Consider the following 17185-nt stretch of genomic DNA (forward strand, 5'->3'; position numbering starts at 1 on the left):
TATTGGTTTGCACATACACAGACATAAAACTAGAAAAGGGAGCTGGTGAGATGGCTCAGTGGTTAAGGGCACCTGTCATCAAGCCTGAGGACCTGAGTTTGATTCCCAGAGCCCACATGATAGAAAACTAACTCTTGCAGTTGCCCTCTGACCTTTATACATGACTGTGATATACATACACACACATGCTTGTGCACGCATGCACACACACACACATGAATGAAAGTGTAATTACTAAAATACCTCCACTTACAAAAATAAAAGTAAAGGAAGGGTTACTTTGGAAGAGGAAGGAGATCAGTGGGAGGGGGACAAGAGAGGGTAATGGGGAGTGAATATAATTAAAAAATACACTATGTGCATGCACGGAAGTCTCATAATGAAACCCATTATCACGTATAATTAATATATGCTAATTTTTTAAAACTTCAAAAAAGAATATTCAGCCCACTCCTCCTCCCTGTGACATTCTTTCTTTCTTTTTCTTAAATACACTTATTTATTGTGTAGGTGTGTGGCCTAAGTGTGGAAGTCAGAGGACAGCTTGTGGGAGTCGGTTCTCTCCTTTCACCTCGAGAGATCCAGGGATGGAGGAACTGAGGTCATCAGCTCGGTGACAAGCATCTTCACCCACTGAGCCTCTGCCTCACCCTTGACCATATCATCATCTTTCTACTCTAACTAGGTCATCTCAGTTTTCAGCTCTCCCTCCCTCCTCCTCTCCACTGGCGATGTTGCCTCCCTTCAGGGAAGGAGAGGTTCATTACCTCAGCCCAGGGCAGGGAGTTTTCAGATCCCACCGCCAGAAGAGAACATGATCAAAGGGCCCAACCAACACCTCCCAGCTGCAGCAGCTCCCATCCTGAGCCTTTGTGAAAGAGCCCCCTTAGGCAAGGGGGGGGGGGAAGCAGCCTTGAAAAAAAGAATCACAGAATTGAATTCTGCATCCTGAGAGCTGCATTCAGGAAGAGACCCAGGTGCAGGGTATCTTTGGCACCCCAAAGGAAAAAAAAAAACTAAAAATACTGTTCTTTCTCTTTCTTCCTTTGCTCCCCCCCCCCCAATACTGTTGAAGCACAAATGATCGTTTGGCAGCAAAGAGTCTTAGAAGGTTCCTGAAGAAATCATAGTGAGAACAGAGGGCACATCCCTCAGACATAGCTAATTTTTAGATGGGTAGCTGCTTTGAATGATATGATCAGGACATGCATGGCTTTGCTTTCCTCTATTACATAACTTCTTTTTTATTTCAGTTTTTGCTTCACACAAAGGGGTGGAGGAGACAGGGGAGCAGATTTTCTCAGCTTCCTTCCTCTTGGATCTCTGGAACCTGTGTTCATCTGATTCCCACTGCCCCTGGCTCTCAGAGCCTCTGAAGAGGCGCACAGATCAGACCAGGCAAACCAGCCAATCAGCCACCAGGATTTGGTTTCAAGGGATCTGAAAGAAGGTGACTCATCTTTGTACCGTCAGTGTCTGGCCTGCTGTCTGGCATCCAGTGAGGATTCCACCTACCGCTCTGAGTTTGCTCACCCCTGCCCACATGGCTGATCTTCCTACAGTGGCCATTTCTTCTCCACCTGTTGCTGTCCTTACTGAACTCCACTCTGGGGCAAAGGAAATCCGTACTTCTGTATGCAGCTGCATTACAAGGTGCTACTTTTCTCATGCCCCTCCCAAGAGGACTTTCTATATGACCCACACCCTAGTTCCATGGAGAGCTGTAGAAGGCAGCTTTCTTCCATGGCGGACTCTATCCTTCATCATCACTACAATTAATCTTTTCTCTTTTAAGGCAACAAGTTCCAGACGTTTATGGACCATCCACACAATTCTTTTCTAATGTATATGTGTTTTGCCTGCATATATGTCTATGCATCGCATGCATGTCTTGAGTCCACGGAGGCCAGAGAGGGTGATGGATCCCCTGGGACTGAAGTTACAGTTATAAGGCCCCATGCAGATGCTGGAAATTGAACCTGGGTCCACTGCAAAAACAGCCAATGCTCTTAACTGATGAACCATCTCTCCAGCCCTTTCCACACAATTCTAAACATGGTGTCCACAGACCTCCAAGAAGCCTATGAATAGAATTTAGAGAATCTCCAACCTTGGACAGGAACAAAATACATCTCGAACTGAAGGTTGGCAGTTTCTTCTGTTACAAACCAAGGCAATAATCTATAGTCCAGAAGAAATCATTCATATTTTCCTTTCCTGGTCCAGTGGTTGCACATCTGTCAAAATATCATCTACATCCATCACAGCTTCTATGTTCTGGTAATTATGAAGCCTGCAAATAGATACTGTTATTTCGGACTTAACAGAGAAGCATATGGGTTACTAAACCATAATTTAAAAATATTTTGGTAACTGTATTTTTTAGTATTAGTATTGGTACATTTCAGGCATTCAAAAGTTATTTGAGAATGAGACCGGAGGCCACAGCACAGCGCTAAAGGTGCCAATTGTCCAAATACTTCTTCCTTTCTGGTAGTGCAATGCACTGTGGAGACACTGCACTAGACTACTGAATCGAAAGTACTGAAAGTTCAGCTACTTTTGACACCATGACCAAGGACAACTTCTCTGAGGATGCAATAACTGGGCTGAAAGGATGAGTATCACCAGCAAGCCACGGTAAGATCCAGGAGAAGGGCAGTCCAAGCAACAGCAATGCAAGAATGATCCTGAGGCAGAAACCAGCCTGACAAGTTTAAGCAACAGGAAGAAAGGCTGGGAGCTCAAATTCAGTGAATGAAAGAGGAATGAGACTATCAAGCACAGCTACACAACAGAAACAGCCTGTATCCATCACTAGCCGCACAATAAAGTAGCTTTAGCTATAAATTATCATATAACCTGCCTAACACATGCTAGGCCCTGGGTTCAATCCCTGTAGCTGGAAGATTTCCTGTGTCTTGGCCTGTGGTTGGGACAAATCTCTCCATCTCTCTTACTCATGTCCCCCAAGTAAACACACAGAGGCTTATATTAATTAAAACTGCTCGGCCATTAGCTCAGGCCTACCACTGACTAGCTCTTACACTTAAACTCAGCCCATTTCTGTTAATCTATATGTTGCCACATGTTCCGTGGCTTTACCTGTGGGCCATTACATACTGCTCCTTAGGTGTCTCCCCGTCCTTCTTCCTGTCTTTCCCTTTGAATTTCCTGCCTGCCTCTAAGCTGCCTTGCCATAGGCCAAAAAGCTTTATTTATCAGCAGAAACACATATTCGCAGCATACAGAAAGACATTCCCCCATTATATTCCCAACATTGAAAAGGGGGAGGGGTGAAAGGGAGAGGGTTATTTTTGTTTTTCGAGACAGGGTTTCTCTTTGTAACAGTTCTGGCTGTCCTGGATCTCACTTTGTAGACCATGCTGGCCTTGAACTCACAGAGATCCACCTGCCTCTGCCTCCCGAGTGCTGGGACTAAAGGCGTGTGCCACCACCGCCCGGCTGGGAGAGGGTTATTAATGCACAGACTAATTCCATATAACTTCATTTATATGAGACACCTAGAATAATGAAATTCATAGAGACAGAATATATGGTAGTTACTGGAAGCTGAGGTGGGAAGGGAATGGAGAACTGTCTAGTGAGTTTCCTTTGTGGGTGAAGTAAATGTGTGGGAACTACACAGAGGTGATGGTTCAACAACAGACAGCAGTGGTGGCTGTTGGTGTATTAAATGCCATTGGAGCATTCATCTTAATCGCCTTACCTGAGTTTCGTCAAGAGCCTCAGTGGTTTGGGTACACATTAAAGCCTGAGAAGTACTGGCATCTGGCATCTACCTGTTCACCTGCCTAGTACTTGCCCGGAGACACTATAACCCAGCAGCCATCTCCAGGAAATGTTTCTTTTCCCTACAACCCACGCACCCTGAGGTGAGAGAAGGTGGGCAAGTGTGTAGACAGTCCTTCTAGCCAACTTCTCCTCCTCCATGCCAATGTCACACCTCTCTTCATTGGAGACCTAGCCCATCTTCCTTTGGCCGATCTTTCCCCACACTCTAGGTGATTACAACTACCTGCTAACAACTCATCAATGTTCAGGCTCCATATTCTGTGACTGCCTTCACATCGTACCTTCAGTTCCCCCTGCTCCCCACCCAAGAATTCCTCTCTGTAACACCCAGCTCTCTGATCACAGCCTAGTGTCTACCTAGCTGTCCTATGTCTTTGATCCTCCTTTACATGATTTAATCTCCTCAGAATGCTGATGCTCAGGAATCTGGCCCCTTTCCTTATTTCACAGGCTATCACTGTCTTCCCGGTCTCAGCTCCTCTGCCAAAGCTGAATCACATGACTGGTTGATTGAACCATGTTTTTGTTTTTGAGACAGAGTCTTGCTGTGTTGTCCAGGATGGGCTTGAACTCTTGGGCTTAAGCAACTTTCCTGCCTCAGCCTTTCTAGTAGCTCAAACTACAGAGGTGCAACACTGCGTCCATTATGAAACATTCTTATCAACACCTTCATCTCTGTTCAGCCCCACCCTGCTGGCCTAGTAAAATTACTGAACTGAACAAATGTCCGATGCTGACTACTCCACTGCTCCCAAAGTTGGCTGAAAGCAGATACAAAACTGCAGGTCTTGATGCTTTTATAAATTCATGGCTTGCTAAGTCCCACATGGTCCGGGTCCCAGAACCCTGGCTAGGGGTAACAAGGGAAGAAGGAAAGGACAGACACACAGACACACGTGGGATCAGGTTGGGCTCTGCTACCTGTATCCCCACCACCTGGAACCTCAGTATGTTTAGTAGGTACAGCACAGGGGCAAAGGCTAGCTAGTCTCTGCAGGTGAGCAGTCTCAGGCTATAAACATCTGGGAGGAGGAAATTGCAGTTGCTAGTCTTGCACACACTGATCAATCATAAACACTCATATTCAGAGTCCTAAAAGGAGTTTTGCCAGTTCTTTTGAGTCTAAACCACAGGGACAACAGCTTTTCCAATTGTCCCATGGGTCTGAGGCCTTAGGATATCCTTGACATGGTCATGCCCATGTCAAAATACACATTCACTCAGGACTTTACACACATAGGGTTCCTTCTGCTCCCTACAATGGCCTCTAACTTCATATAAGCCTCCAGAGTAACATATTAGCCCTTTTACTTGGCCTTGATGGACTCCTTTCCCACAATTCTCATTGCTCATTCCAGACTTTCATTTGATTACTCAAGCTCCAATGATTCCTGACCTCTTCACTCACATGATAGTCTGACAACATATTTTACCAACAAACCTGGGGCCACAAAGCTCATATGACCTCATTACCTGTTCTTTAAAAATGGACCCACTTTCCTTTTAATCTTGGGATGAAGTATGTCTCATCTTTTCAAGGCTTATTATCCTGTGCATATGATCTCATCCCTTTCAAGTTCTTTGGAATCCTTCCTCCATCCCCTCTCTTCCTACTGACTCTTATGTCTTCCCTCATCTCAAAAGAGAACTTTGCTTAATCCAATACAATCTTCCTCAACTCTGAACCTCCCCACCGATGTTCCTGTGCCTTCCCTTCCCTAAGCAGTCAAGTTTGAAGTCTGTACCCAGCACGGGTGCTCAATAAATATTTATTGAATGGAAAGAGTTTTTTTCTTTTCTTTTCAGTTTTTTAAAGAAAGGGTCTCAGGTAGCCCAAACTGGCCTTAAACCCACTATGTAGCAAAGGATTATGACCTGGAATTTTTGTAACAGATGGTTATTAACACTGAGACCCACAACTGGACGACATAAACAGTGAAGAGATCTTGAAGCACTCAGCCCTAAATGGAATGTCTATCAAACCCTTCCCTTCTAGGTTCAGTGATCTATGTAGAAGAAGAAGGGGCGGGTTCAGTCCTCAGCCCCAGGAAAAAAAAAAGGGGGGGGAATGTAAAAAAAAAAGCTAAAGGTAGTGGGTGACTCCAAGGAAACAGCATCTTTCAGATACAACAGGGATAATGCACACAAGAACCCACAGAGACTGTGACAGTATACACAAGATCGGGAGAAATTCAAGCCAGAGAAGGAGGAGTGCATGCAATGTCCTACCCCTAACCAAGATGCTCTTTGCAATTGATACCTACTGGGAGAGGGACAATCAATTTTCTCCAACAGAGTGACAGTGGATCTATCAACCACACTCCATATTTTTCTGTGTGCTTTTTTGTTATAGTTTGATATTTTCTTTTTGATTTTGTTTTTTATTGTTATTGTTCTTTATTTTGTGTTCTTGGGTTTTTTTTTTCTTTTATGAGAAAGAACATAAAGTTGGATGAGTAGGGAGGGAGGGAGGATGTGGAAAGACTTGGGGGAGGGGAAAGAATATGAACAAAATGTAGTGTATGAAAAAAGGGAAATATTTAGTTTTTTTAATAGGTGTTTAACCTGCATGCACATGTGCACAATGTGAATGCAGTGCCCTAATGGGCCAGAAGAGGGCATCAGATCCCCCTAGTACTGGAGTTACAGATGGTTATGGGCACTATGTGGGCACTAGGAATTGAATCTAGGTCTTCTGGGAGAGTAGTCAGTGCTCTTAACTGCTGGGACATCTCTCCAATCTTATTTTTAATTGCATGTATATGTGGGGGTGATATGTGCACATGGCTGTGGATGTCTGGGGAACACAGAGGTATCAGATCTCCTGGAGTTATCATTATAGATAGTTACGAGCTACCAGATATTTGTGCTGGGAATTTAACTTTGTCCTCTGGAAAAGTAGTATGTACTCTTAACTGCTGAACCATCTCTCTAGCCCTATGACCTTGAACTTTTTTTTTATGTTTGGAATTTTTTTCTTTATTATTATGTGTTTTAAATTTTATACATCAGCCATGGGTTCCCCTGTCCTCCCCCCTCCCGCCCCCAGCCCCACCCTCCCCCCAGCCCCTCCCCTCCATTCCCATGTCCTCCAGGATCAAGGTACCCCTGGGTGGGGCTCCAGGTGTCCAACTGTCGAGAAAGAGGAAGGTCTGCAAGAGCTTGAATTGTTGAATCCAAGATTGCAAAAAGCACAGGGACAAATAGCCAAACAAATGGAAGCACATGAATTATGAACCAAAGGCTGTGGACCTTGAACTTTTGATCTGCCTACTTCTGTCCACCAAGTGCTGGAATTACTGGCATGTACCACCATGCCCAGTTACAACTAGAAGTTTCCTGAAAAGAATAATATGTTTAGTTTTTGTTTTTTTTTTAATTCTAATTCAGGGCTGGAGAGATGGCTCAGAGGTTAAGAGCACTGGCTGTTCTTCCAGAGGTTCTGAGTTCAATTCCCAGCAACCACATGGTGGTTCACAACTGTCTATGTTATCTGGTGCCCTCTTCTGACCATGCAGACAGAGCACTGTATACATAATAAATAAACAAATAAATAAGCAAATAAATCTTTAAAAAAATTCTAATTCACTCTTCAATTCACTGTAGACTATTTCTACCCCATGTCAGAATCCTAGCTAATACATCTAATGGATACTTTTGGTATCAAATGATGGGAACTTATGGGTACTGTCTTAGTTAGGGTTTACTATTGCTGTGAAGAGACACCATGACCACAGCAACTCTTATAAAGAAAATATTTAATTGAGGAGGCTTGTTTAGAGTTTCAGAGGTTCAGTCCATTATGTTCATGAAAGGAAGCACGGCAGCATGCAGGCAGTGCACTGGCAGACGTGGTGCTGGAGCTGAGAATTCTACATCTTGCAGGCAACAGGAAGTTGGCTGACTGTCACACTGAGTGAAACTTGAGAAAGAGACCTCAAAGCACCCACACACAGTGACACACTTCCTCCAACAAGGCCACACCTCCTAATAGTGCCACTCCCTTTGGGGGCCATCATCTTTCAAACCACCACAGGTACCCTCTTTATGTTCTCTACCAATGTATATCTCATGCATTCATTCATCACATAACTGAATACCAACTACATTCAGGGTGGCTAACTCATACTCATTCTTGATGACTTCAAGAATTAGCCTAGTCTTTCCTGACCACCTGTTCACTCATATCAATCTACACTCTGGACTCTCACAACAAGGTTTGGCCAATTGCTGTCCCTCCCTGTTTCCACACCCTGAACCCCTCATATCTATATTACTGTACTTAACCCTACCATGCAGAATCTGCATGCATCTTCATCCCTTCCACTAAGCTGAAAGCTCCTTAACAAAGACTGTGCTTTATATTTTAGTAATGGGATGATAGGATGGATCAGAGGGTAGAGGCACTTGCTGCTTAGCCTGACCACCTGAGTTTGATGCTCTGGACCCATATGGTAGGAGAGAACCAACTCCCAGAGGTTGTCCTCTGACCTCCTACATATATCATGGTACCTGCTCACTAACACAGCTGCTGTTGTGTAGTGGTTTCCTCAGAAACTGAAACATTCCATACTGTAGAGAAGCTCCTTAATACGGAAGGTAAACAACTCAAAATAGCTTTAGGAAGTACCTGAAACTGACCAGATTCGCTAGGCTCCTCCCTTCCAAGAGTAAGCAATAAAGACTGCTGAGAGTCACTCTCAGTCTAGCCAACCTACAAAGAGAACTCTGAAACAAGCCAAACTGCAAAGAAGACTCTCAGACCACACCAGCTGCCTGGAACAAGCAGAACCAGCTGAGCTTCCTGGAAGGGATTTAGACCAACTGAGTCACTTAGAAAGGACACTCTCCAACCTGCTGAGCTGCTTGCAGGCTATGTAGTGTACTCCAGGCTCCTGGGCTTTTGTGAGCTGTCACCCATACTGGGGTGGGCTTTGGTGATGCAGCCATCTGAGTCATTTCTGCTCCTGTAACTAACTCCTCACCCATACTCCTGTAAGTAAAACCAATAAAACTTACTGGTTCACCAAGTTGGACTTGGGTGGTATCCATACTTAGTCTGTCATGGGCTCCTTATCTTGGGTGAGGAGATGTGTGTGTTGTGTCTCCCCAGGAAAAGTCTTGTCACACAGCATTGCCCTCATATGCACACACAATGAATGAATGAATGAATGAATGAATGAATGAATGTTTCCTAGTGTCACTTGCCTTTCACAATGTTCCTGGCACGCTGTCGACAGTTAGCAGTTGATAAACTGAACAAGAGCCTCCATATCCACTTGGATGCTAAGTTTTGTGGATTCTCTCTCAAATCTGGCCCTCCTCTCTATCCTATACCTTTCTGTTCCTATTTATGCCTTCATCATCTCTCACTTACTGCCCCTGCCCTCCTTATCTCCCTTCACACACTGCCTTATCTCTTTCCCCAGCTTTTTAAATACACTCTCTACACCTACTTTATCTATTTCCTCTTTTAAAACAGCATCCTTTAAATTTCCTCTCAATTATACAAACAATCCATATATGCATTCTTCCTGCCTCATTAGTAATCACTATTTTCTTTTGTTGACTATCTTTTCAGAGCTTCCCTATATGTTTATATGCAGCTATAGAGAGGATTATTTGTTGTGGGGGAAGAGGGAATTTTCACAAATGACACCATAATACAACTACTTCTCATTTTGTAACAGCATGACCATGTGAATATAAACTGCAAATCCAATCCCATGGTATGGTCGAATCACAGCTAATGATGTAATAGAGCTAATAATGCTCTATTGATGGACATGTAGGCAGGTTAAAGGTTTTAAATTTGATAGCCAATGCTGCAGTGAACACTATTGCTTTCTATAAGCATGTGCATGTGTTTTTCTGGGCAACATAAATGAAAGAGGAATTGCTGGGTCATGAATTATTCACATTCAAAAATTTAATGGATGCTGCCAAATTTGCCCTCCAAAAAATCTGTATCAGACACCCACATGAATGAAATTCCCTGGTTGGTAGTGGCTATTATATCATCTTTTATATATTTTTTTTTTTTGCAAATCTGAGAGGGAAAAAAAAATCATTGTTTTATTTTGCATTTCCCTAATTACTGGGGAAGCTGAATGAGCATCATTTCATACTGTTGATTGTTCCATTTGTATTTCCCTTCCCAGTCAATTATCTGTTTATCACTCATGGAATTACAGAAGCCCTTCTGACATTTAAAATCCTTTTCTATAACATAGGTTACAAATATTTTTGTTTCATCTGTAGCTTGTTTTCACTTTTGCTTTACTTTTTGAAAAAAATGTTGTATTGTATTGATTTACATGTCTGTGTTTGGGTATGTAGATGTGAGTGCAACAGATCCCTTGGAGCTGGAGTTACAGGTAGTTCTAAGCCCTGATGTAGGTGCAGAGAATCAGGCTCAGGTCCTCTGGAAGAGCTGTATGTGCTGTTAACCACGAAATCATGACTCCAGCTGCAAACTCCTTTTCCTCTAGTTAACTTAGGCTTAACAACTCTCCTTCTGTGATTTTTAGACTTTGTTTCACAACTCAAAAAGCTTGCTGCACTCCCAAAATTATAAAAATATTCTCCGACATTTTCTCTTTATATTTTTAGAATTTGGTTTTAGTCCAACAGGAATCTATTTTTGCAGCGGTGTTCGTGTGAGAGGGTCTCATTTTATGTTTTTCTAAATGGATGGCCTATTTTTCCCAGAACCTGTTCTTGAACAGCCCACTCTCTTCTTGCTGACTTACAGATGTGAAACTTCCATGCAGACGTGCATCTAACCTTGTGCTTCCTTTTCTGTTCTGATGCCTCTATGTCCCATTCATATGGAAGAATGGCAACCTAATTTCTACCTACAATCTCCTGTGAATGATCAGTTCTAGCTACAATGTTCATGCTGCCAAACCCAATGGACTCCATTTATCAAGAACTTAAGAACGAATGCATAGACAATTGAACTATTTTGCCAAAGGTCCCTGGTCTAGCAGATGGCAATATGAGATGTGAATCTAGACCTATCTGAGACCAAGGCTTAAATTCCTAGACACTCTTCTCTCTCTAGCCTATCTTGAAAACTCTCCCCTGGGCTCTGTTTTCTCTAGCACACATTATTCTCTTTCTTCTTTCATTTATTAGTAGTATTTGGAGGTTTTTTGTTTGTTTGTTTCTTCGAGACAGGGTTTATCTGTGTAGCTTTGCGCCTTTCCTGAAACTTACTTTGTAGACCAGGCTGGCCTTGAACTCACAGAGATCCGCCTGCCTCTGCCTCCCGAGTATTTGGAGATTTCATGTGTTGGTTGGTTGTCTTGGGTGGTGTGTATTTATTTTGAGACTAAATCTCACTATGTAGTCCTAGCTGGCCTTGAATTCAATAAGTAGACCAGGCTGGCCTAGAACTCACAGAGACCTGTCTGTCTCTACCTTCTAATTGCATGGGACACATGGCCCCATGCTCAGCAAGTTTGTTGTTGTTGTTGTGTGTGTTTAATTTTAGACAACATCCCATGATGTAACCAAGCTGGCCTCAAACTCACTCTGCAGCTAAAGCTGGCCCTGGATTCCTGATCTGCCTGCCTCCATGTTGCATGTGCTGGGATTCCAGGCACACCTCACTATGAACAGTCAAATTTTACCAATCCATTTGTTTGTTTGCTTGTCTGTTTGTTTGTTGAAAGGGTCTCAAGTACCCTAGGCTGGCCTCAGATTCACTATGCAGTGAGGATGATAGTGAACTTCAGATTCTCCTCCTTCTACCTTCCCAGATTGTGTGCACACCAGGCAAGTACCCTACCAACGGAGGAACATCAACAGTCCCTATTTTAGTATTTTTGAGACAGGGATTCACTGTGTAGCCCAAGACAGCCTCAAATTCTTGATCTTTCTGCTTCAGCCTCCTGAGAGCTGGGATTACCAAGAACTGAAACTATGAGGGTAGCATTTTCGGTTGTTTGGTCCTTGTTTAAACACATGCCATGGAAAGCACAGGGCGTTCTGAGGTCCTTTTCAATGCACCTGTACTTACATATTTGTGCTAAAATGGCCCTGATAACATGTAGAAAACACTGTTTTTATAGGACCTGAAAACTAGCTGGGGATATAGCTCTGTATTAGAGTGTTTGTCTAGCATGCAAAAGGTCCTAGGTTCAATCCCCAGTACTTGAAGAAAAAAGCAACTTCCTTCTTCCCTGCCCTAATCCCAGAGAAGCTTTAGCAGTTCTTATTTGTGTTTGCACTATTTGAATTTTAAAATATCTATCATATGTTTTATTCACTTAACTAGTATTTTTTTAAGACAAGTTCTCAGCATGTTACCCAGACTGACACTAAACTCTCGATCCTCCTGCCTCAGCCTAATGAGTACTATGATTACAGGCATGTGCCACTATGCCCAGCTATCAAGTTTAAAATCATGAAAAACTACTAAGAATATTCTAGAAATGAAACAGAAGTAGATTAGTGCCCAAGAGGCAGTATCTTCTGTTCAGTATTCCCCATCACCATGATCAAGACACTGTCCATATGTGGACTGTCAACAACTGAATGGACTGAGAGAAAATTCATTGAAGACTTCCTAAAAAAAAAAAAAGTGCAACTGAGTGTACCATTTCGATTGTGACCCAACTACTCAGTTGACAGGAAGTAGGGTCTAAGTGATGCTCAACCCAACAACATTAGCATAAGAAGCAATCCTATAAAAAGGAAAAAAAAAGAGTGGTTGGGGCCAGTGAGATGATGCAGTGGATTAAGGCACTTGGCTACAGAGCCTGATGACGAGTTCAAGCTCAGAGTCTCACATGGTAGAAGGACAGAACTGACTTCCCACACGTATTCCATGGCCCAAGTCCGAAGTGTACATGAACACACACAACGAACAATGAATTAATAAGTAAAGTTATTTACAAGAGAGAGGTGTCTTTCTTTTAGCATTTCATATAGAAAACAGAATTTGTTTTAGTGCTTAAGGAACTACATGTGGTGCCAGGCGGTGGTGGCGCACGTCTTTAATCCCAGTACTCAGGAGGCAGAGGCAGGCTGATCTCTGTGAGTTCGAGGCCAGTCTGGTCTACAGAGTGAGTTCTAAAACAGGCTCCAAAGCTACACAGAGAAACACTGTCTTGGGAAAAATACCAAAAAAAAAAAAAAAAGAAAGAAAGAAAAAAAAAAACCAGAAAAAATAAAAACAAAAGAAAAGAAAGAAGCTACATGTGAACCAGGGGTTAACGGTTTAAGCAGAGAAATGGTGGAAACACTGGAGAAAGGAGGGGAATGTGGGGAAAACCAAACTAAGAAGAACATATGAAAAAGCCTTCTGGAGAACTACTACTTTGTAAGCTAATTTCAAATAAACCTTGGGGCTGGAGCTATGGCTCAGTGGTTAAGGAAACTTGCTCCTCTTGCAGAGGACCTGGGCTCCAGTAGCCATGCAGCAGTTCACAACTTCCTGTAATTCCAGTTCCAGGGGATCCAACACTCCCTTCTGGCTTCAAAGTCATTATATGAACATGCTGCATATATGTACAAGCAGGAAAATATTCATATGCATAAAATAAATCAAAATACAGTTATTTGAAAAAGTTTAGGCTAGAGAGATAGCTCAGCAGTTAAGAACGCTTACTGCTCTTGCAGAGGGACCCAAGTTCAATTCCCAGCACCCACTCTGAATGTCACAACCACCTGTAACTCCAGTTCCACAGGATCCAATGCTCTCTTCTGGTCTCTGCAGGCACCAGTACTCACATACACATATATGCCATGCACGTGCATAGATGCATGCTCCCTGGAGTGTGTATGCACACACACACACACACACACACACACACACACACACACACACACACTGAAAACTTAAGAGTTTAAACAGAGGTATGCTATATGGGTGGACAATACTGTTTCTAGGAGACAATAGATTATGAAACAAAAAATGTCAGTGCCAAGCATGACATATTTCCCTTTGAGTTATTGGCCTTGCAGACCCCAGAGACTATTACCAATGTTCTTGGTTGCTCATCATAACTAGATATTTAGACCTTAATGCTAAAGATATCACATTATTTTACCGGACACAGATAAATCAATCTGGAACTGATCTGAAAACTTCTACTGGTTAGCGTTCATACACAGGCCACTGGGGAAGGAAAGACACCAATGATCTTACCCACTGCTAGAGCCTACAATACAGAACTGCCAGACAAGATGCGCTCACTTCAGCAATGGCATAACTGCTACAGGGTAGCTAGCTACTTCCTGATTGGATTTGAGGCTGACCCACAAGAGGGAATTCATACCTGTTATTGTACACTTGGTCAAAAGCCTATGGCTGGGACAGTAATAGGTCATGGGGTGAACCTACTGCTGCTGTTTTGCAGAAGGGACGTATTATCAATCCCCCTTCTAAATACTTATGTTTATACCGGTAGATCAGTGCTACTCAGGATGGTTCTCTCTGCAGCAGGCTCATAACTTAATACAGAGTACTGATATGTGACTGTGAGTGTTTAGCCCTAAATGGGACATCTGTATCAACCCTCAACAATGGCTCATCAAAGAAGAGATGGAAGAATGTAAAAGCTGGAGTACAGAGGAATGCCGTGAAAAGCTGTCTTCTGGATACAACATAGCCACTGGACTCCTAAGTCCAGAACAGCTACAGTTATCTACACAAGACCCGCACAAGATCAAGCCAGGCAACAACATTCCAGCACAGAAGGGAGAAGCGCTCATGAGGGCCCTCCCCTAGCTGAGGAGCTACTGCAGATGAGGACAGCCTGGGCTACAGAGCAAGTTCCAAGCCAGAGAGGGATACATAGCAAGATCTTGTCTCAAACAAAACTAAACAAACAAAAACCCACCAAAACCAGGCAGTGATGGCACACACCTTTAATCCCAGCCCTCTGGAGGCAAAGGCAGGTGGAGTCCAGGACTGGTTTACATAGAGAGTTCCAGGCCAGCCAAAGATACACAGTGAGACCTTATTTCAAAAACAAATGAACAAACAAAATAATAACAACCAACACACACACACACACAAACACACACACACACACAAACACACACACATACACACACACACACACACACACAACAACAACAACAACAACAACAACAACAACAACACATCAAACCCAGGGGGCTGGAGAAATGGCTCAGCAGTTAAGAGTTTTTTGTACTTCTTTTCCAAAGAGCCCAAGTTTGATTCCCAGCACCCATAAGAGGCAGCTTGCAAAAGCTTGCAACTCCAGCTCCCAGGAATCTGGTGCCCTCTTGTGGCCTCTCCAAGCATCTGCACTCACATGCACATACCGTACCCATACAAACACACATACACATGCTTAAAAACAGAATAAATCTTGAAAAGTAAAGGACTGGGAAGAAGTCTCAGTGAGTAAAGTACTTGCCACAGAAACATGATGATCTGAGTTTAGCTCACCAGAACCTATGTAAAGCCGGAGAGAGCAGCACATCTGTAATCCAAGCAGCTTTACAATGGGAAGGGAGGCAGAGACAGAATGCACTTTCTGACCAGCTACTCTGTCGTATGCATACAACAGCAAAACAGCAACACCAACAGCAAAAACAAAAGCCAAGAAACAAACAAAGAACCCCACAAAACTCCCAAACAAGGTTGAAGGTGACAACTACCAACTAAGAGGTTGTCCTCTGACCTCCACACGTGCACCATGGAACATAATGCTGTGGTACATGCACCTGCACTTGCATGTACAAACACATACACACAAAGATTCTTTAAAGGAATGTTGAGTGGCCCTTTCTGTGAGTGCCCTACCAGCTTTTCCTCCTCTACCCCAGCCTTTAACACATCTCGGAGTCTCATTCACTCCTCACATGCATCCTGAAACCCAGCTTCTTCTGGCTCTCCTCCTTTCTCTCGGCTTAGACCTTCTTGGTCCCTCTTCACAATCCTCCCCTCCACCTGCTGACTTTGTTAACATCCTGAGGTTTCTGTGAAAGCCTCTGTGATTTCTCTGCATAGAACTGACTGTTCTTGTCCTTGTGGCCTCATTGCAATCTGTCCTTTACCCCTCTCTACTCTATCCTTTACAGGACATACTCCTCTCTACAGAAATTATTTGCTTAAGACAGGCCCTTCCCATGAATGTCTCAGGAGCAGAGATTAGGCCATTCCTTTGTAGACTGTTAAAGTACAGGAGAGCCTGAACAAAATTAAGCCTTTACTCACCTGTATTAGAAAGATACCCTTCTTTTGGCAAAGTCTATGGAGTGGCATGGTTGTACAGAGGGACCCTGCAATAATGCCATTACAAGCTGCTTGCCCACATCATTCTAGTGAGACAGGCTGGGCCCCAGGATCTGAGCTCTCTGCCATGATAAGACCCTTCAGCTGCTCCTCCCTTCACTTTCCCATGGTTTTCCTTACCTGTCCTCCTTGTTGATCTGGTCCCCAAAGCCCACAGTGCTCACAATCGTGAGCTTCAGCCCCACATTGCTCTCCTGGAGGTCATAGGTATTGGATCGGAGCTGAACACCCGGCTGTGTGTGGGTGGCTGGCTCCCCCTCGAACTTGGTGTTGAACAGGGTATCCATGAGGGTGGACTTGCCCAAGCCTGTCTCCCCTGAAAAGCAAAAGATATCACACAGTGACTACGTAGCCATTACATATCAGATTTCACATATGTGTGAAAGGAGATGTTTATATACTAAAACACTAAATGAAAAATCATGCAGAAGTGACTATAGGGCGTCAATTATATGAAAAAGGAAAGCACAGACATGCCGGCAGCAGATAGCTCACAATCCTAGAGAACTGGGCTGATTTCCATTTTAGCCTTCATATTTTTTCTGTTATTTGAAGCTTTATCTTGAGTATGTACTGCTTTTAGAGGTAGAGAAAGAAATGCAATATGTACAGATAGAGGGGTATAATTATTCCTAGAAATAGACTGTAAAGAAATATAATATACTCTTGTAAATGCATATCTCTAAGTGGTGCGCTTATAGATAATTGCCATTTTTCTTTAGTTTTTCCGTATTTTTGAAGTAGAACACGTAATTGTCAAATGGCTGCTCCTCTCATGCCCGGCCTCGGATTCTGCCTAAACAGTGCTCAATTCCACAGATGTTAGGGTGTAGTGGTATTGTGTTCCCCAAAATATTGTGCATGCTAATAAACTTATCTGGGGTCACAGACAGAACAGCCACAATATTAAACATAGAGGTTAGACAGTGGTAGCACATGCCTTTAATCCTAGCATTCCAGAGGCAGAAATCCCTCTGGATCTCTGTGAGTTCAAGGGCACATTGGAAACAGCTAGGCGTGGTAACACAGGTCTTTAATCCCAAGAAGTGAGCCTTTAATCCCAGGGAGTGAGGGCAGAAAGTAGAAAGG

The 17185-nt window shown here is 43.3% G+C and overlaps 1 protein-coding gene across 2 annotated transcripts in view; it reads right to left on the reverse strand.

Moving 5' to 3' along the window:
- Septin6 (septin 6) overlaps positions 1–17185 on the reverse strand; it is a 74438-nt gene that overhangs the window by 34353 nt on the left and 22900 nt on the right. For both annotated transcript variants that reach the window (XM_036174581.1, XM_036174580.1), the window contains exon 3: positions 16217–16412. In XM_036174581.1, coding sequence (XP_036030474.1) covers positions 16217–16412 — 196 coding nt within the window. The remainder of the gene's footprint in view (positions 1–16216; positions 16413–17185) is intronic.

This window comes from Onychomys torridus, chromosome X, assembly GCF_903995425.1.
Source record: "Onychomys torridus chromosome X, mOncTor1.1, whole genome shotgun sequence".
In the NCBI taxonomy this organism is placed as follows: domain Eukaryota; kingdom Metazoa; phylum Chordata; class Mammalia; order Rodentia; family Cricetidae; genus Onychomys; species Onychomys torridus.